Source organism: Drosophila teissieri, chromosome 2L (assembly GCF_016746235.2).
Source record: "Drosophila teissieri strain GT53w chromosome 2L, Prin_Dtei_1.1, whole genome shotgun sequence".
Classification (NCBI taxonomy): Eukaryota; Metazoa; Arthropoda; class Insecta; order Diptera; family Drosophilidae; genus Drosophila; species Drosophila teissieri.
The window spans coordinates 10,144,766-10,161,547 of record NC_053029.1 but is presented as its reverse complement, the minus strand read 5'-3'; the positions used below and the strand labels follow the sequence as shown (position 1 = coordinate 10,161,547).

General features: G+C 41.7%; 1 protein-coding gene and 1 long non-coding RNA gene across 2 annotated transcripts; both read left to right on the top strand.

Moving 5' to 3' along the window:
• Nucleotides 1–8,659: 8,659 nt before the first annotated feature.
• On the top strand, nucleotides 8,660–10,477 carry LOC122626253 (aladin). The gene is made up of 2 exons (XM_043806444.1): nucleotides 8,660–9,957; nucleotides 10,025–10,477. Exons 1-2 carry the CDS (start codon nucleotides 8,669–8,671, stop codon nucleotides 10,065–10,067), a joined length of 1,332 nt encoding a protein of 443 aa, XP_043662379.1. The 5' UTR covers nucleotides 8,660–8,668; the 3' UTR covers nucleotides 10,068–10,477.
• Nucleotides 10,478–12,827: 2,350 nt separating this feature from the next.
• On the top strand, nucleotides 12,828–13,589 carry LOC122626540. Its single transcript, XR_006326713.1, has 3 exons — nucleotides 12,828–12,882; nucleotides 13,255–13,503; nucleotides 13,563–13,589. It is a non-coding gene; the product is annotated as an uncharacterized LOC122626540 (long non-coding RNA).
• Nucleotides 13,590–16,782: the final 3,193 nt, after the last annotated feature.

Genomic DNA, 16,782 nt, shown 5'->3' with positions numbered 1-16,782 from the left:
CAAAATGCCAAACCCGTTGCTGCCAAAAGTAAATAAACATATGACATGTTTCGCCCATATTGCTTAATGTTGTTTAGTCAACTTTTTTGCCTCATTTCTTTTTTCATACACACGTTTACAAGGGTAAAGATTGTGTACATAAAAGAAGGCCCAGGGAAAAGTTTAAACCCTTAAAAACAAGGGGTTTGGAAATCTAATATTATATATGCATGGCAATACAAGTCGACAGCTGCCGAGCAAATTTATATTGGCTCAAGCGGGGACGTATTTATGAAAGTCCCTCACAATCCGTCCATACAAATGCAAATTGTACGGGCTTTAAGCTGAAATTAGACCCTAATCAATGTAACTATTGTTTACTCTCTACACACCATCTGGCGGATAGTCCTTTATCTTGTATCTTGTATCTAGCTGCAGGCACGGAATATCTTCAGTATTTTCCCTTATTTAGACTGTAAGTTTCTTTTTGCGCAACTTGAAAAGGGATATCGGAAAATCGAATCGGATGGAGCCAATACTTATTATGTAGAGGCTGCTCCTACAAGGTCAACAGAGAGAACATAAATTCCTGTTCGGTTGGACAACACTCATCATTGGGGCCATCCCTTTGTCGGAGCCAAACAAATCAGCACTCCAATTTTAGCATTTTCCGTTCTGTAAACTATCCATCCAGTTCCCAAATGAAGCGACTCGTTGACCATTTTCCGTTCACAAACACGGACAAACGTCGCACTTACCATGTAGTGATCACCCTGGGTGCAATTAGGATTTGAGTGTTCAATAAAGATTTACACAAAAGGCTGGCCATTTGACCGCCCACAGGCCAATATGGTACTGGTCAACTGGCCAACTGGTCAACTGGCCAATTGGTCAACTGGCCAACTGGTCTATTGGTCTCCTGGTCGCCCAGGGAGCGAGGAGTTTGGTACGTGCGTTCCAAGCCAAATAAGCTTTAAAATGTAACCAATCGAATGGCAATGCAAAAGTTGGCCAGCACGTGTGGAGTCGGTAACAAGAGTAGCAATTATGAGGGGCAGCAGGAGTGGGGACAGCCACTCTCCACTTCGATCCAATCTAATCAGCTTTCGGTCGAAAGGAATCTGTTTACATTATTGACAATTTTGTTTCGGGTGCCAGACCTCAAAACTAGAGGTTGAATCAAAAAGTTTGTTTTTTATGCAGGGCCAAAAAAGTTACATTTGCATATATTTCTTCTATTTTTTTTATGCTTTTTGTACAAGGCACTAGACACTGGGCCCTTTTTTTCGAGATGCCTCTTGCTGCTGGCCAATTTGTGGGCCAAAGTGGAGCTACTTGCAGAGTTAGGACCTTGCCACATAAACACTTCTCTGCTGAATGCTATGAATAAATAATGAAGACCATGTCCTGCCATCGCCGGCGAAGTGATGGTCCTTGTGTTGCATACTTTCAGGACAATAGGCTCATGCAATATTTGTGGTCCATTTAAGCAGCTTCTCTTGCATTAAATCCCCACCGATTCCTGATGCCTAAGCATGGCTCTCAGTGCTCGAAGGACTATTAAATACCAATAAATCACTGGACATTTTTGCGTGAGCGGAGCTGCCAGCAAAAATCACCAAGAATATAGTATCTATGCAAAGGCAAACATATGTTTACATTTGTTCAAGCCAAAATCACATTACCAAATCAAATTATGTTATTTTCATGAGCAGCCCGAAAGTATGCAAATATTTGCTAAGCCCAAACATTTGATGCGCCACTCGACGACATACGGAATTCAGAAGGCAATGGCGCAGGCTACAGGCTACACCAACAATGAGGTAGCCGGGTAGCAAAAAGGTCGTTAGATTGTTAACAAGTTCATAAAAAGACGCTGGCAAACGGCACACACACATACACCATTATAGGTGAGGGCGCAGGACGAGGAGCACAGCAAGGACTACTGCCTAAATACTATACGACGCGTCTCGTTGCGTATTTACAGAGCACTTTTTCCGTTTCTGCCGCTGCTGCCAGCAACAACAATCAGCGGCAACAGAAGTGCAAACAAATGTGCACTGAGAGAAATCACATTTGAGTTGGGCAAGCTAACCACTTAATGAGTATGTAAGTCAGAATAAGTAATGAGTAATAATAATAAGAGGCATACTTGTAGTTACCTTCACAAAGGATCAAATCATGTAGCCCTCCTATTTTTCCCAGTGTAGCTGCGTAGAGAAGGGAGTGGAGGTCAGGGAGCCTGAGAATATAAGCACGGGTGAACTGAACTGAACAGAACTGAGCGGGCTGAGCTGAGCACGAAGAGCTCCTGCGGTTGTTTGCATTAGGCAATTGATGTTTATTATTTCTGGGGGGTTGGCGAGTGGAGGGAAGTGGAGGGGAGTGGAGGTTGCTTTTGGAGGATCGGCGCCGGCGACAAAAGCTGGTGTCCCCTTTTCGCTGGCGTCCTTGTTGCGCCATCCATCGCCAATTTGCCAGCCAGCTGCAACAGCTGAAGTTGCATGTGCATTGGCTTAAAGCAAATTAAAGCGCCATGAATGCGCCACGCGGATGCATTTCCAATTCCAATTGCGTTGCGAAAAAGCCTCTTAAAAGCAGCAAATTCCGCCAGCGCCGGCAGCGTTTTAGCCTTATTTAATAAACAGTTTGGCGGGCAGCAATTAAGCCCAGTTGGTGACCACAATTGAAATCTCTTTAAATTTACTGCCACCTAGGCGACAAACCATCGGATTTTGGATTCTGTATTCTGGATTCTGGCGACGCGAGCGGAATATGGTTTTGCAAATTAATTAAACTCGATTAAATATGGCATTATAAATTATTTGCCTTTTTGCGCAAATGGCCTTTTGCTACGCGCAAGTATTTGCTTTTATTAGCTTTGGATTATGATTAATTTATCAATATAAATTCTAATTAATGCCTCATTGTTCGTGCTGGCATAAAACACCTTTTTTTGTTGTATTGCCAGCGACCACATATTTACTTATGCGCATGGAAAATATTTTCCAAATGCCTTTAACTGGTTTTTTTCCAATGGGGCATCCGAAAGCATCAAGTTTAATATTAAATTCTAAGTGCTCGCTTTTGAGGCGGCGCGGCGCACAATTGAAAAGGATAAAGTTTTAATTAAACAGAAAATATTTGTTCAGTATTTATGGAAGGAAGGAAGAAGAGCAGTAAAACCCGAATATTGAATTATTTAGTGAGACGCAGCGGGACGCACAAGTGTTAATAATTGAAACATTCTCGCCGCGGCACAAAAGTTCTTTTTTCCCCAGAAAAACTTGTAAAACAAATAGGCGGTAAAACTTTCTTCTTCGCCGCTGCGGCCAATTAATAATAAATCGCGATCCAAAACGGGAAAGACTGAAAATCAGCGTCTAGCAACTAATGATGCGCCTCATTTGAGCGCCCAAAGAGCGAATGGCCACGTGTAACAACAAATTACCGCCACAAAGCGAAAAACTTGCTAGATATCCCAGATATCCTAGGTGGCCAGAGAGCAGCCTCCTCCCCACAAAGGTGAAAGGTGAAAGGTTAAAGGTTACGCCGGGTAAACGGTTGCCAAAACTTGGAAGGCAGAAAAGGGTCGTTTTCGCTTTCGAGCGATTGTTGCGGACTTAGCGCTTGATTAAGCGCCCCAAACTCCAACAGGAAAACCCATTCCGTACCGCTGATTGATAAGGTAAATTGGTGTTGGGATTGTTTTATGCATTCTTTGGGGCGAAAAGTTTTCCCTGGCCCATGCAAATGGCTTGGCAGCGGCATCAGTTGCATGAAATGTGCTATTTTTAATTAAAGCTACCGTCATTTCATATCCCTGTGATGGCATGTTTATTTATCGCAAAAAAATTAAATGCCTGCCTGCAAACTTTATTCATATTTGAGTTTCTGTAATTTCAACCGTTTCCGTTTCCTTTTCCCAATTTTTTCTTTTTTTTTTGTTTGGTTTAAGCAATCTGACATTGTGGAAGCCTTCCTGTGCAGACATATCCACATATCGTAAGTATAATAAAGTTAATTTCAACAAGCTTTTCCCTGTTGTAGGAAAATGCGTATGAAAACGCTTCCTGCGGCATAATTATATTTTCTAATTGAGTTACCGCTGACATGGAGTACTGGGGAAATTTTGAAACAGAACGCAGCAGAAGTGAGATTGCCTTTGGCAATTTGTAAGCCACATTTCTCGGCTCCTTCGTTCTGCGTCCTGCGTCCCTCGTCCTTTATCCAGCGTCCTAGCGCCTGGCAATCTGGCTGGCAGTCCTTTACAATTCGCTGAGTTTGCTAATAAATTATTGTATGCCCGTCAAACTTTTGGGCGCATAAAAAGGCAGTAGGCAATGCTTTATGTCGGCTATGCGTATTTCGCCTTTGCTCCATCTGATTTATGCCCAAATGCACGAAAAGTGGTCCAAGTCATAATTTATGCTTGAGCTGTGCCGAAAACAGAACACAAAATCAACTCCGTGCATTTGGATAATTGGTGATTTTATTGCCACAGATATTAATGTGGCGGCACACGAACTATCCCATATAATTCACCAAAATATCGCGGAACAAACCGCATTTCCAAAGCCTTCAACGTCGGAGTCGTTGACTCTGAAAGGCAACTCAGCTTCTTTGACAGCCGTCTACTTTGGCGAGCTTCATGCATAATTAGAGCACCGTGTCTGCATAAATGAATAAATATGTATGTCGTGAATATGTCCTGAATCCCATCTATGAAGTTGCTCGCGAGTATTCATAATTGCAGGTCTATTTATGTGCTGAAGTACATTTTAAATAATTTATCAAAATAATGAGTGGTGCAGCCAACTCGGGTTCAAGTGTCATGGTGCAACTTTGGCTGAACGATCGGGATATTTGAGTAATATATGAGTATTATGTAATTTGAAATGCAGACGTGCCACTCTTATTATTTGAGAAATGTATCTCTGACTTTTAAACAAGACTTCTTTGAGGTATAACAAATGTTCTTTCAAGGATTAAATTCATTGTGTAATTTGTTGGTTGCATGTAAGCTCATGAGAAGCCAATCGATAAAAGCAAGTACCCATATAACAGTGATTTACAACTATTGAAATTCGCTCACACACTAATATCCGATGAAAACCGGATCGAGAAGGGCTAATTAAAACACTTCATTTGCGGCTAAAAGCTCGTCTTTTGCACGGCAGAGCTCCTTGGCGAAACCGTACAGTTAACATACCTCATTGGGTGTTTATTGAAATTTATGGCGTCGATGGCTCCGGTTTAGGCAAGTTGAGTACTTTATAGGTTCGGCAATATGCGGAATTTATGGCTTAGCTTAATGGCCAATGTCGGCACTGCAATGGGCTTAAATCGAATAATTTTGTGGGCTGGGCAGTGAGTGGTGGCGCATTCGGCACTAATGAACTGAATAGTTACGCTTGCTTTTGCATTAAGACAATTATGCAACCGTATAAGCACGAATTATGAAGTTGATTGTTAAGAATCTGCAAAGGAATCCCTGCTAGTTATTAAATTTGAAAGGCATATTTGCGCCATTTCGCATATCAGGCCGCATTAAAACCGCAATTGAAAACAAAAATTAATTTTAATTATGCATTAATTGCGCCGTTGCATCAACTGATTGTATTAAAAATTAATTCAATTTAAAGCTGGCCCGCTTAATACCCTTTACGCTGCGTTTTCACATCGTATTAATTAACGCATACCGCGTACCGCATACCGCGTACAAGTGTTAAATGTACACGCGTATTTCATCGATTTAATCTGAGTGCCTGCCATAATTCAAAGGGATGTACCACTAAGTCCAGCTGGCTTTCGGCTCTGCCCTTGACGTTAATTGCCTATTAATTTGCAGCAACATTCCGGGAATTCTATAATTCAATGAAACCGAATGCTCAGTTGCGAAGTGTCAAGTGGACGGCGAAGTGGAGTTGCGAAAATGCATGTTTTATGGAAAATCCACTCGACACTCGACGCTCGACTCGATTGGGGGCCAAAAGCCGATGATAGCAGGCTACTAAATCAATAAAATGGCCAAGCAGTCGGCGCATAAGTCGAAAACATAAACACATAAACTGCTGGCCCATAAAAGGGAGATTCATTCGTAAACAAAGGCATTCCTCCAAAAAGAAAAAAAGACGAGAAAAAAAACACAAACAAACAATCGTATGCGGGCAAAGTGATCCCTGGCTTTTGTTAGTCCTGCTGAGCTTTTATTGTATTATGCTGGCTGCTGTTTAAAAAGCCAAATAAAAGATATCTGCCTTTGTCCGATCCCCAAGAGCTGTCCAGATAATGCGCCCATGAGTCGGCGAGATGGAAGGCTGTCCAAAATCAATTTCCAGCCCAGGCACCCACATTTCGTTGGCCAACTAAATTGTACATTCATGACATCCAATTTCTGGGGCAGCCAAGCCCATGTTAATGCACCTTGAAATGCTCCCAGTGGACTTGAAAATCAAATAGCGAAATAATGTGAAAAACGATGGAAATTAACCCTCAGATTATACATATATTCTATTCCAATTTCTAGGAAACCCATCTCAATTAAATATTAGTCCTAGTGAACCCAAAAAATCAATTGTGCGTGATGAGTTTCAAAACTTTTTAAAAGTCAAACGGACAGTTTAGTTTGGTCAATGGAAATTAACCACCAGACTAAAAGTGACACTATTTTACTATTATTTATATTTATTCTATTCCAAATTAATAAATAAGTGAAAAAAAATCTGATATTTCAAAACTTTTAAAAAGTCAAACGGACAGTTTAGTTGGTCGATGGAAATTAACCACCAGACTAAAGTGAGTGCCACTATTTTACTATTATTTATATTTATTCTATTCCAATTTTTAGAAAACCCATCTCAATTAAATATTAGTTCTTGTGAACCCTAAAAACCAATTGTGCGTGATGAGTTTCAAAACTTGTTAAAAAGACAAACGGACAGTTTAGTTTGGTCAATGGAAATTAACCACCAGACTAAAAGTGCCACTATTTTATTATTATTTATATTTATTCTATTCCAATTTTTAGAAAACCCATCTCAATTAAATATTGGTCCTAGTGAACCCAAAAAATCAATTGTGCGTGATGAGTTTCAAAACTTGTTAAAAAGTCAAACGGACAGTTTAGTTTGGTCGATGGAAATTAACCACCAGACTAAAAGTGCCACTATTTTACTATTATTTATATTTATTCTATTCTAGGGAACCCATCTCAATTAAATATTAGTCCTTGTGGACCCAAAAAATCAATTGTGCGTGATGAGTTTCAAAACTTGTTAAAAAGTCAAACGGACAGTTTAGTTTGGTCGATGGAAATTAACCACCAGACTAAAAGTGCCACTATTTTACTATTATTTATATTTATTCTATTTCAATTTCTAGGGAACCCATCTCAATTAAATATTAGTTCTTGTGAACCCAAAAAATCAATTGTGCGTGATGAGTTTCAAAACTTGTTTAAAAGTCAAACGGACAGTTTAGTTTGGTCAATGGAAATTAACCACCAGACTAAAAGTGCCACTATTTTACTGCGTTTCCTTTCATTTCGCACGCTCCACTTGAAGTTTGTGCCACATTTCATTCTCTGTTTCTCTGTTGCTTTTTTCCTTCGCAATTTTGTGTTATTTTTTGTGTTGACAAGACAATTTGCCAGATACATAGCCTCATGTAACATAAGACGTCTGCAGCACATACATATGTACACATGTATAAATACATACATACTCGCATATATACAAGAAATAAAATATTAATGCCTTTGATCAAAGCGAAGCAAACCGTAAAACTTGCGAATTATTTCGTGCATACAAGCGGCCAAAAAGGAAAAGTTTTATTTTGTTTGTCTGTTTGTTGGTCCAAAAGTCAATTTATGGTTTTCCACCCGCATAATTTCGTTTCATTTTCAGTTGGGCTATTTTTTTCCCCATTTTGTTGGCTCATGCAAGTGAATTATGCGAAAATCGTGGTGTATTTGTTAAGGTTCCTTTCGGTGGTTTTACATTTCGCGTTGCTTAAACGAAGGATTCGATTAAATTATAATATTTTACCCATTAAATATGTTTTTAATTCGCGCTGACAGGCGCATGTCAAATTTTACAAGCCGCTTGACAATAAAACAATGAATCGAACGCAATGAAATATTCTTTTGACAGCCCACTCGCTGATGCTAAATAAATCGGAAATTATTATGAGTAGATTAAATTTAAGCGTGCATAATATTAAAGCGAATATTCAATTACTAAATACCTTGTCCCCATTCCTTGCAAACACAAGGGGGCATAAAGGCATCTATCTATTGGTGAACTTTTAGAAAAAACCCAACATGCTGCGGGAAAATAAAGCATATTTTTATATCGCCGCTTTGGGATGAGGTAAGCGGTAAGCTGCTGACAGCGCTGACCAGAAACTGCATCTCCACAGCCATTTATCAAAACTAATAGCCGCCAAGATAAAGGCTGGAAAAGTGGAAAGCGATGGGCGAAACTACAGCCATTAGGAGGAATGCAACCAGCAATAAGAGTATGAGAAAGCAAACTATCATCGATGAAATAGGGGAATATCGAAAGCTGGGGCATCCTTTGAAACACCACAAGTGTAAGTTGAAGCTGGGAGATAGAGCAGGCTAGGAGTTTTCTAACATTTATCTCAACTATTAAAAGTATTAAAAGCAGGAGGTATCTTCAAAGAAATGGAACGTAGAAATGAAGCGTTATCTGAAGCAAACGGATTTAATAGCAATAGGTGTGTTAATTATACTCCCAATCCAACTGAACAGGCACTCAATTTACTAAGGAACTTGGCCCATGAGTATTGGCAATGGTTTCTCCAGAAACTTTCCCAACTCAAATGGAACATAAGACTGACTCTAGCCGACGATCCTCAGCTGCTGGAGAGGATTAGCCAAGCACGGGGCTGGAAGACCGCACCCATCCGGTTTATTGAGTTCCATCCGACCAGCTCATTGATGGCACTCTTGACCAACCAGGATGAGGTTTTGATCTACGACAAGAGGTGTGGCGAGTGGCCCACCAAACTGCAATCCGCTAAGCAGAGGGACACCACCTGCGCTGCCTTTCGTCCTTGGTCCCACAGTTGTGAGTTGGCCGTGGGATGTGCAGGCGGGATTTGTTTGTGGCAGGATACGCGGCGTCTCAATGTCAAGCCAAATATTCGACATATGACAGGCACTCACCACGTGCAAGTGCTGCAGGATGAGGGGCACACCCATGTGACTTCGATGCAGTGGAATGAAGATGGCACTATCCTGATTACAGCCGCATTGGGCACATCGCACATCGTACTCTGGGAGCCGGACAGCCAGCAGAAGATTCGTTTGATACCGAATCCGCAGAGCTCCAGCTCCTTTTCCCTACTCCGCTATAGTCCCGATTTTCAGGTGCTCTTCTGCGCCTCCTGCGAGGCCGGCGCCAGTCTTTGTCAGCTGAATAGATCGGAATGGAGGTCGAAGCAGGTCCTCACGCAGCATCGCATTCAAACGGCCGTCTGGACAACGTGTGGCTCCTTCCTGCTCCTTGTGAGGCAGGGCAGCACTCGGGTCTACTCGTGTACCAACAATGGGGAGGCCACGGTCTTCCTCTGCCCCAAGCCCCTGTGGAGGGTGGCGTTGGTAATGGATCTGCAGGAGGTGACCACCTGTGCCGGCCAGCAGCGGCACTGCGGTGAGCCCCAGACCTTTGCCATGGATACACTGGGCATCTACATGGCCGCCATCTTCAAGGAGCAGTCCTTCGTGCTGCTCTGGCTCTTGGATAACTCGCGAACGGGTTCGGTGCAACTGCTACCCCTGGAATTCATCTGTTGCAACGTGGATGGTGACCAATATCCCACTTCCATCGCCTTTGGAGTTTCCAACTCGCAAGCCAGGATGTTGGTCATCTGCTGGAGTACCGGGCACATTCAGCGCCATGTCATCACTGCCAAGAGCTTCCAGGAAGCCCAATTAATTCATAACATAAAGTAAGAAATATACAAAAATTACTACCCAAGTTACAAGTTAAATAAAATAAAATATAAATGGATGCAGCAATTTGCAGGGCGAGCTATTAAATTCCCGTGCTCCCACATGAATATTCAGCGGAAGCGCTTATGCAAATGGAAATGGAACTCAAGTCGGCGACCAACCAGTTCCGGATACCACCACGATACCACCACTTGCATCCCAAAAAAAAACCCGGGAATGTCCTTTATGCTGCTGGTATTTTCATTCACCTGACAGCCGTGAAGGAAGCTTAATGGCAATAAATCGTTGCCTCGATTTCTGATTGCAGACTGGAAAAATTGGTTTTACACAGACTTTACTCTTTTGTAATTGACGTTCTTTATTCCGAAGGTTACGCAATTGAAAATAATGCCATCTTGCTATCTGGCTGCCAATACAACCGAATGTTTTGCCAAAAATTCCATTTGACATACGACTTTTTGCCGCAATCGTAAGATTAATACGTATTTATTTGCTTTATTGGGTTATTTGATTTTCGGGTTAAACTGCTCTTTAACGACTCCCCGGGCACTAAATTAAAATGACAATGGACATGCCGGAAAAGGGAACACAAATTTAATGCAGTCTAACGAGCAAATCTCGAAGGATATTGACAATTCAAAGCTAATCTGAGGTCTAATGGAAATTGATTTCATGCTAAGAACTTGTGTGCTGGTTTACCTCAGGAAGAGAGACACTTTTTAAGTAAATAATAAATTGGAAAAATATGCAACAAATTCCCAAGCTATCGTACCAAGTAAATAATGAAGAAAGAACGCCACAATCAAGAGCGTTTAGCCACTCGACTATTTCAATATTGACCAACCAACAATGGACACAAAAAGGGAGCTTAGTAGCAATAATCTGGAGGCGAATGGAGGCAAAACTGCAAGTAAAACTGAGTAGGCAACCACATAATCGCAATCTTCAGATCCACTCATCGGCAAACCAACATTGAGTTTGGTCTGCAACTTTCCCTAGGTAAACAACTTAGAGCCACAGCCACAGCCAAATGCCAAAATGCCTTTCCGGCCATAAAGTAATTTCCGAGAACCGAGAGATATTGCGCTGATCAAAGCGAAAAAAGCGCAAAAACATGAATGCAAATAAGTTTCGAACAATGGCAGCAGCTCGTGAATCACTTAACATCCAAATACCATGGAAAATGGACCATGGCCCATGGACCATGGACCACAGAAGGCAATATGAATGTCTTTGTTGTGGATTCGTTGGGGTTCCATCTATTCACATATTTAGAAGAACTAATGGAATTATCGGACTGGCAAGTCTTAACTTTGCATGCCTGAAAAATATAAAGTTTGTTTAAAACTGTATCTTAGAAACAAAATCAAATAAACACAATGAATTTTTACTGCCCGCATTCCCAAAAAAACACACACGTATCTTCAATAATACTCCATTTGCTGGCATAAAAAGTCTGAGGACCGAGCATTAAAGTTTAATGTTGGGAGTGAAAATGTGTAGCCATAAAAATCATTTAAATGTTTGTTTTTCCGACATCCCATCCTCGTTTATTGTCACGTGTGAAAATACTTTGGGGAGTCTGACAAAAGCCAGCTTAAACTTTTAATAGATATGCTACAATTTTGATATGAAAAGTGCTTGGAAAAGCACACGACATAACCACTTTGTACTTCAGGAAAATTCGTTAAAATTTCGATCGAACGATGGAGTAAAATATGTGAGGCTTGGAAAATACCAGGAATGAATAAAGTAAGAAACAAATGTTATTACATATGGAAAATACCCCACAATCAACCAAATCCATATTTATTGTTTTTAGCCAATTCGGCTCAAACATCAGGAATACAATTCAATGCATTGCATGCGAGTTTCCCGATTCGGCAAAGTTGGCAATAATTTTGTGCAGACGTGGTTTAGGCCCTGAAATGCTGACAATGTGGGTGTTGATTTGTACCATCAGTTTCGGAGGAAAAACTGTAATAGCGCCCAGACTCAAGATTCCAGAGGGCAAATGCGAAGTACACGCTAGACATACCAAATAACTTCACTTGCTTTGTGTTCGTGTGGGTGGGTGTCCTTTTGACTTGGGGGACGTGGGATTATATTTGCCCATCCCGGGAGATTCCAGGATATTGGGGGATATTTCCCGGAATGTGAGTGTGTCAAATGGCGTAAACGCAGAGCAATCAGCAATGAGGCATCAATAATTCCTAACGCGTTTGCGGCACTCTCGGTGCCTTGGCATTCCCTTCGTTTTCATCAAATGATCGGAAAAGCGGAAAAGCGTCTCGACCCATTAAAACTAAAGTTTTCTTCCACACTCTGGCCCGTTTAACTTTTCCCATGACCCCAGCCAAGCGCTGCCTGCGGTTTTTTGATTTATGGTGCCACTGGCGGCACAGCAAATATTTCGGGCCTCTTTGTCTTCGGTCGAGTGTTTTGTTTCGTAATCACGTTTTTATCTTTGGCTAAACAACTCATGTATACCAACGACAACAACATTCCTCTTTTTATTTTATTTATTTTGCCAAAGCCTCGCACGTCGCGATTATTTAAAAATGAAAATGCTGGCACATGGCGCAGCCAGGGAAAACTTGTTTACACGGCAGTAAATAGAAAACATCTTGCTGCGGAAACCGATAATTGACAGGCCAAAAGATTTCGCAGATGCCGGCCAAAACAAAGACAATGTCCTTGGGCTAATAGCTAGAGTAGTGCGAGTGGTTGACTTTAATAGCCCGTAGCATTCCAGATGCTTGGTGATGCCAAGTGCAATTGGTAATGTAGCCGAAGTTCTGAAGTTGATGTCATAAGCAGGCCAACAGCTTTTCATGTCCTGTCATATATTGTGCTCCAACTTTGGGCAAAAAGCTTGTGAAATGTGTCCGATTGCAAAGCGAGCAACAACATGCGCTTAGGTGAGTGCCGCAAAATGTGTTTAATTTTCCACAGCATCTAGTTTCATATTTGCAGTGCAGCTTAGAGAGCCAAAGTCATCACTGCGTTAAGAGCTGATAAATGAAAACAGCGCTCGAATGTAGGCAATAAAAAGTAGCAGTTTTTTTTTTTAGATAGCAAAACAAACAAAATGAATTTTCACTTTGACCGATAAACAACAAACTGGAGCTGCTTTATTTGCAGTTTAATTAAAATTTATGCACGTTGAATGCGACATCATAGATTACACTTGTTTGAAAGCCCACACAGGACTTGGCCATATACGAGTATATTTGCATTTTGCTCAAAAATCAATGGCCCAACTATAGCCTTTATTTGCTTTATTCTTTCAGGGGACGGCAAAAAGTCAACAGTAAACGGGGACGAGCGGCCAAAATAAATTTCCAGCCGCAAATCCTTGACAAATCTGCTGCATTGGCTTTGGCGGCGGTCCTTCGAGATAAATCTTTATTGCCTCATTTTGCCTAAAGTCGATTCTATTTGTATACTCTGCCAAGGGGCGTGTTCGCATTTGCCAACCGTTTGACATTTCAAAGAGCATTGCAGGTTAAATGGGTTTCTTTTTTATAATCACTTTATGTGTGAGTAACTTGACTTTGACCAAAATATCTATTGATCTATATCTATATCTACTGCTTAGCTTTCCTTACCACAGGCCTTCTAAAAAATGTATTTAACATTGGAAGTAGTGAAGTAGCAGTGAAGTAGGTATTTGTTAATTTTCCAAGAGTTACTTCAGTTTTTTCCCAATGTTCCTCCCTTTTTTGTGGTCAAAACTAACAGAGTTTGTGGCAGTGTCTTTGGAGTGCGGAGTCGAAAAGGAAAACGGGCTCAGAGAGATAAGATGGCTGAGGAAAAGCCCGCATTGGAACGGTAGTCAACAATGGCAACACGACTACATCGGGACGAAACTTTTCCGGAAAGGGAGGCGAAATAAAAACATTAAGTATTTCAAACAGCCGGGGAGAAGCGGAAAATATGATATGTAAACGGGTAAACTTATACATTCGTGACCATTAAGACTCTGGCCCTCCTCTGTTGAGTAAACAGTACACACTTTTTCACTTTTTCAGCTACTTCTCGAAAGTCGGAGCAACTTGTCTATTTTCATGGGGTTAAAGAATGGCTCTTTTGTGGCAAAATGAATGAGCGAGAATTGCGAGTATATCATACTTACATTATGAATGTATCTCCGGCATGTGACAATCCAGTCCGTGCACCTTGAGTGTAGTTTAAATACAACCGGATGAAGTTATGAAGTGCCGGATGCGGATGCGGATGCTGTGCCAACATACAGCCACGTCGAAATCCAAAACTTGATGTTTACTTTTCCGCAGCTGATGCTTTTCCCGCCGCTTCGTTGGTTGGCTTTTCATGCGTAGATCGCTCACACAGCCTCCATGTTATTTTATTTTACATTATTTGTGCCGTCGAACTTCCTTATTATTCATTGTCCAGCACGGGAATTAATTGAATTACTCTTATTTTGTTTATTTAGCATTTCAGGGAGCCGTTAATTGCCGATTTGCATTGATTGTCCGCTAATCAGGTGCAAACACAAACATAAAGACGCCCCATCCTGTTCGAAATGAGTACTTATAGCTGGTAAATAGTGTGTAATGTATTTGCCGGACTACAACTGCAAGTGAATTGAAGCTGATTCGAATTCAATTGGGAAATTGAATTCGCATTTGATCGAGTTTGCATGGAACTATATTCAATTGAGTGCAATCAAAGGCAAGATTGTTTGCCAACATATCGGCATGCTGGAATTCAAAGACTAGCAAGTATATGCGGATAATGAAATCAAGTGGGGCGTATGCTTCACTCTCAGCCTAATGAACTTAAAGTTGGACGGATGCGGTAAAAGATCTATCTATCTAGCGTATGGAAACCCCATTGCAATATGAGCTAACAAATTGCGCATTTTGTTACGTTTTTTTTTTGGGAAAACTGTCTGAAAAATGCGCGCATATACTCTCAATGGCAAACCAATGTATTGCTGCGCCTGACAGGCTGCAATAAAAAAGCACGGCCACGCACACCAGCACACCACACACACACACTGAGGAGGAGGCAGAGGCATAAAAATGGCGAAGCAATGGGAACCGGAAACGGAAACCCCCCTCTCTATTCCCCCGCCCTCGGCGACCTGAAAGCGAAAGCCCGGGCAAACCGCTGATGTTCAAACAATAAAGTTCAAGGGTATTACAAACAGGCATTCGCAGCCACACACACTCCACACACTGCACACGCGTCTACTTAAAAATGAGTAATAGGGTATTCACATTTGCTGGTTTGTTTGCTGCATGCTCCCTGCGGTGGCCGAAGGCCCACTTTTGGGTCAAGTTGGACCGGCGATGTTTGCTTTTTGGAGGGGCTAATGGAGCCTAGTGTTCGCCATCGGCCTGTTTACCGAATTTTAATTATGCTAATGCGTAGCGCAAGCAACACCCCGAGTGTAAGTAGGCACACACAAGTTCGGCGCACAGGTGTATTCATCTGAATGCGCTAGGTGAGTTCCTTTGAATACACTTGGCAATGGCCAAAAACAAGTTTTCTCTGTTTGCTGGCGCTTTTCTTCAACTCTGCCTGGTGTTTGATTACTTTAATTTTCGCCACTACGCGAAACAGGCGGTATTATCTTTTATGTTCGCTAATTGGAGGGATCTGCACTGTTATTAGAAGCGAATTGGTGGGTACAACAGCAGTCTTTTACTCAGTTCAATGCCAAATCAAGAGTTTTAGATATGCATCGATTTTTGTGTATGTAGCATAATCAGTTTAGAGCATATCTTTCTTTTTATTTTCACAAGCGCCACTTCTTTTTGATGAAAAATACTTTCAACACATCCATTTTGCACTACATTCTTCCGTTTTCAATAAATGAATTTATTGTATCTGCACTCGAATTGCTGCATGAAATATTAGTTGGCAAAATATCCGTGAAATTCGAATTTATCATTCCAGCCAGAAGCTTTTAGCGCAATCATTTTGCTATTCAAAAACAATAACTACAATTTTGCAGCTGATTGATGGCCTAAATGCCGCTGAATGCCACTAATCAAAGGCCACTAATTTAACTAACGACCGGGCAAAATAAAAAATAAATGCACTTTTTTAAGCCACTAAGGATGGGGCATGCGGCCAGTGAAAAATAATTCCTGAATGCGGCATCTATGCACAGCGGTTGAGTTAGGTCAGAACCGGAAATTTGTTGATCTGTGTGGAAACAAGATACATTCATAGCCGCCACTAAACTCACAGTTTGTTCAATTACAGGCCACACCACACATTATTCATATTTGCATATTGAATTTCGCACTCGCACAAAAGCGCGACTATTTTTTGTTAATTGAAATGCGCGCAGGATCACGTACGGCGGCCAAATCACGGACGAGCGGAAATAGTTGGCCAGGATAACGAACGGCCAGGATAACCGCACATACAGCCAGACGCGAAAGTACTGAAACGCAGCGCCCGGAAGAAGGCAACGCCTGGCAGTCGAAGGCGCAACAGCATCTGGAATCCGCAGGACAGGGTTGTTGGCGCCGAAGCGAGCAAGGACGACGAAGGACGACGAGGAACGCCGAGTGTCCTTCGGTTGGATGCTGTTCGTCTGCCCGCTCTCTTATCACATCCTGCAGATTCAGCACGACTGCCGGTCGAATCGAGGCCGCTTAGTCGTTCAGTAGGTCAGAAACACAGCTGCGTTCCACAAGCACAGGCGCGTCCGCAATATTGGGCATGGCTGGTTAATGAAGGCAATCTGAAGTTCGTTCTTCTTAAATGGGAAATGATGAATTGAAATATTTTACCAATTAAGAATTAACTAGCAGTTTTAAAACAGTTAAAGCTCA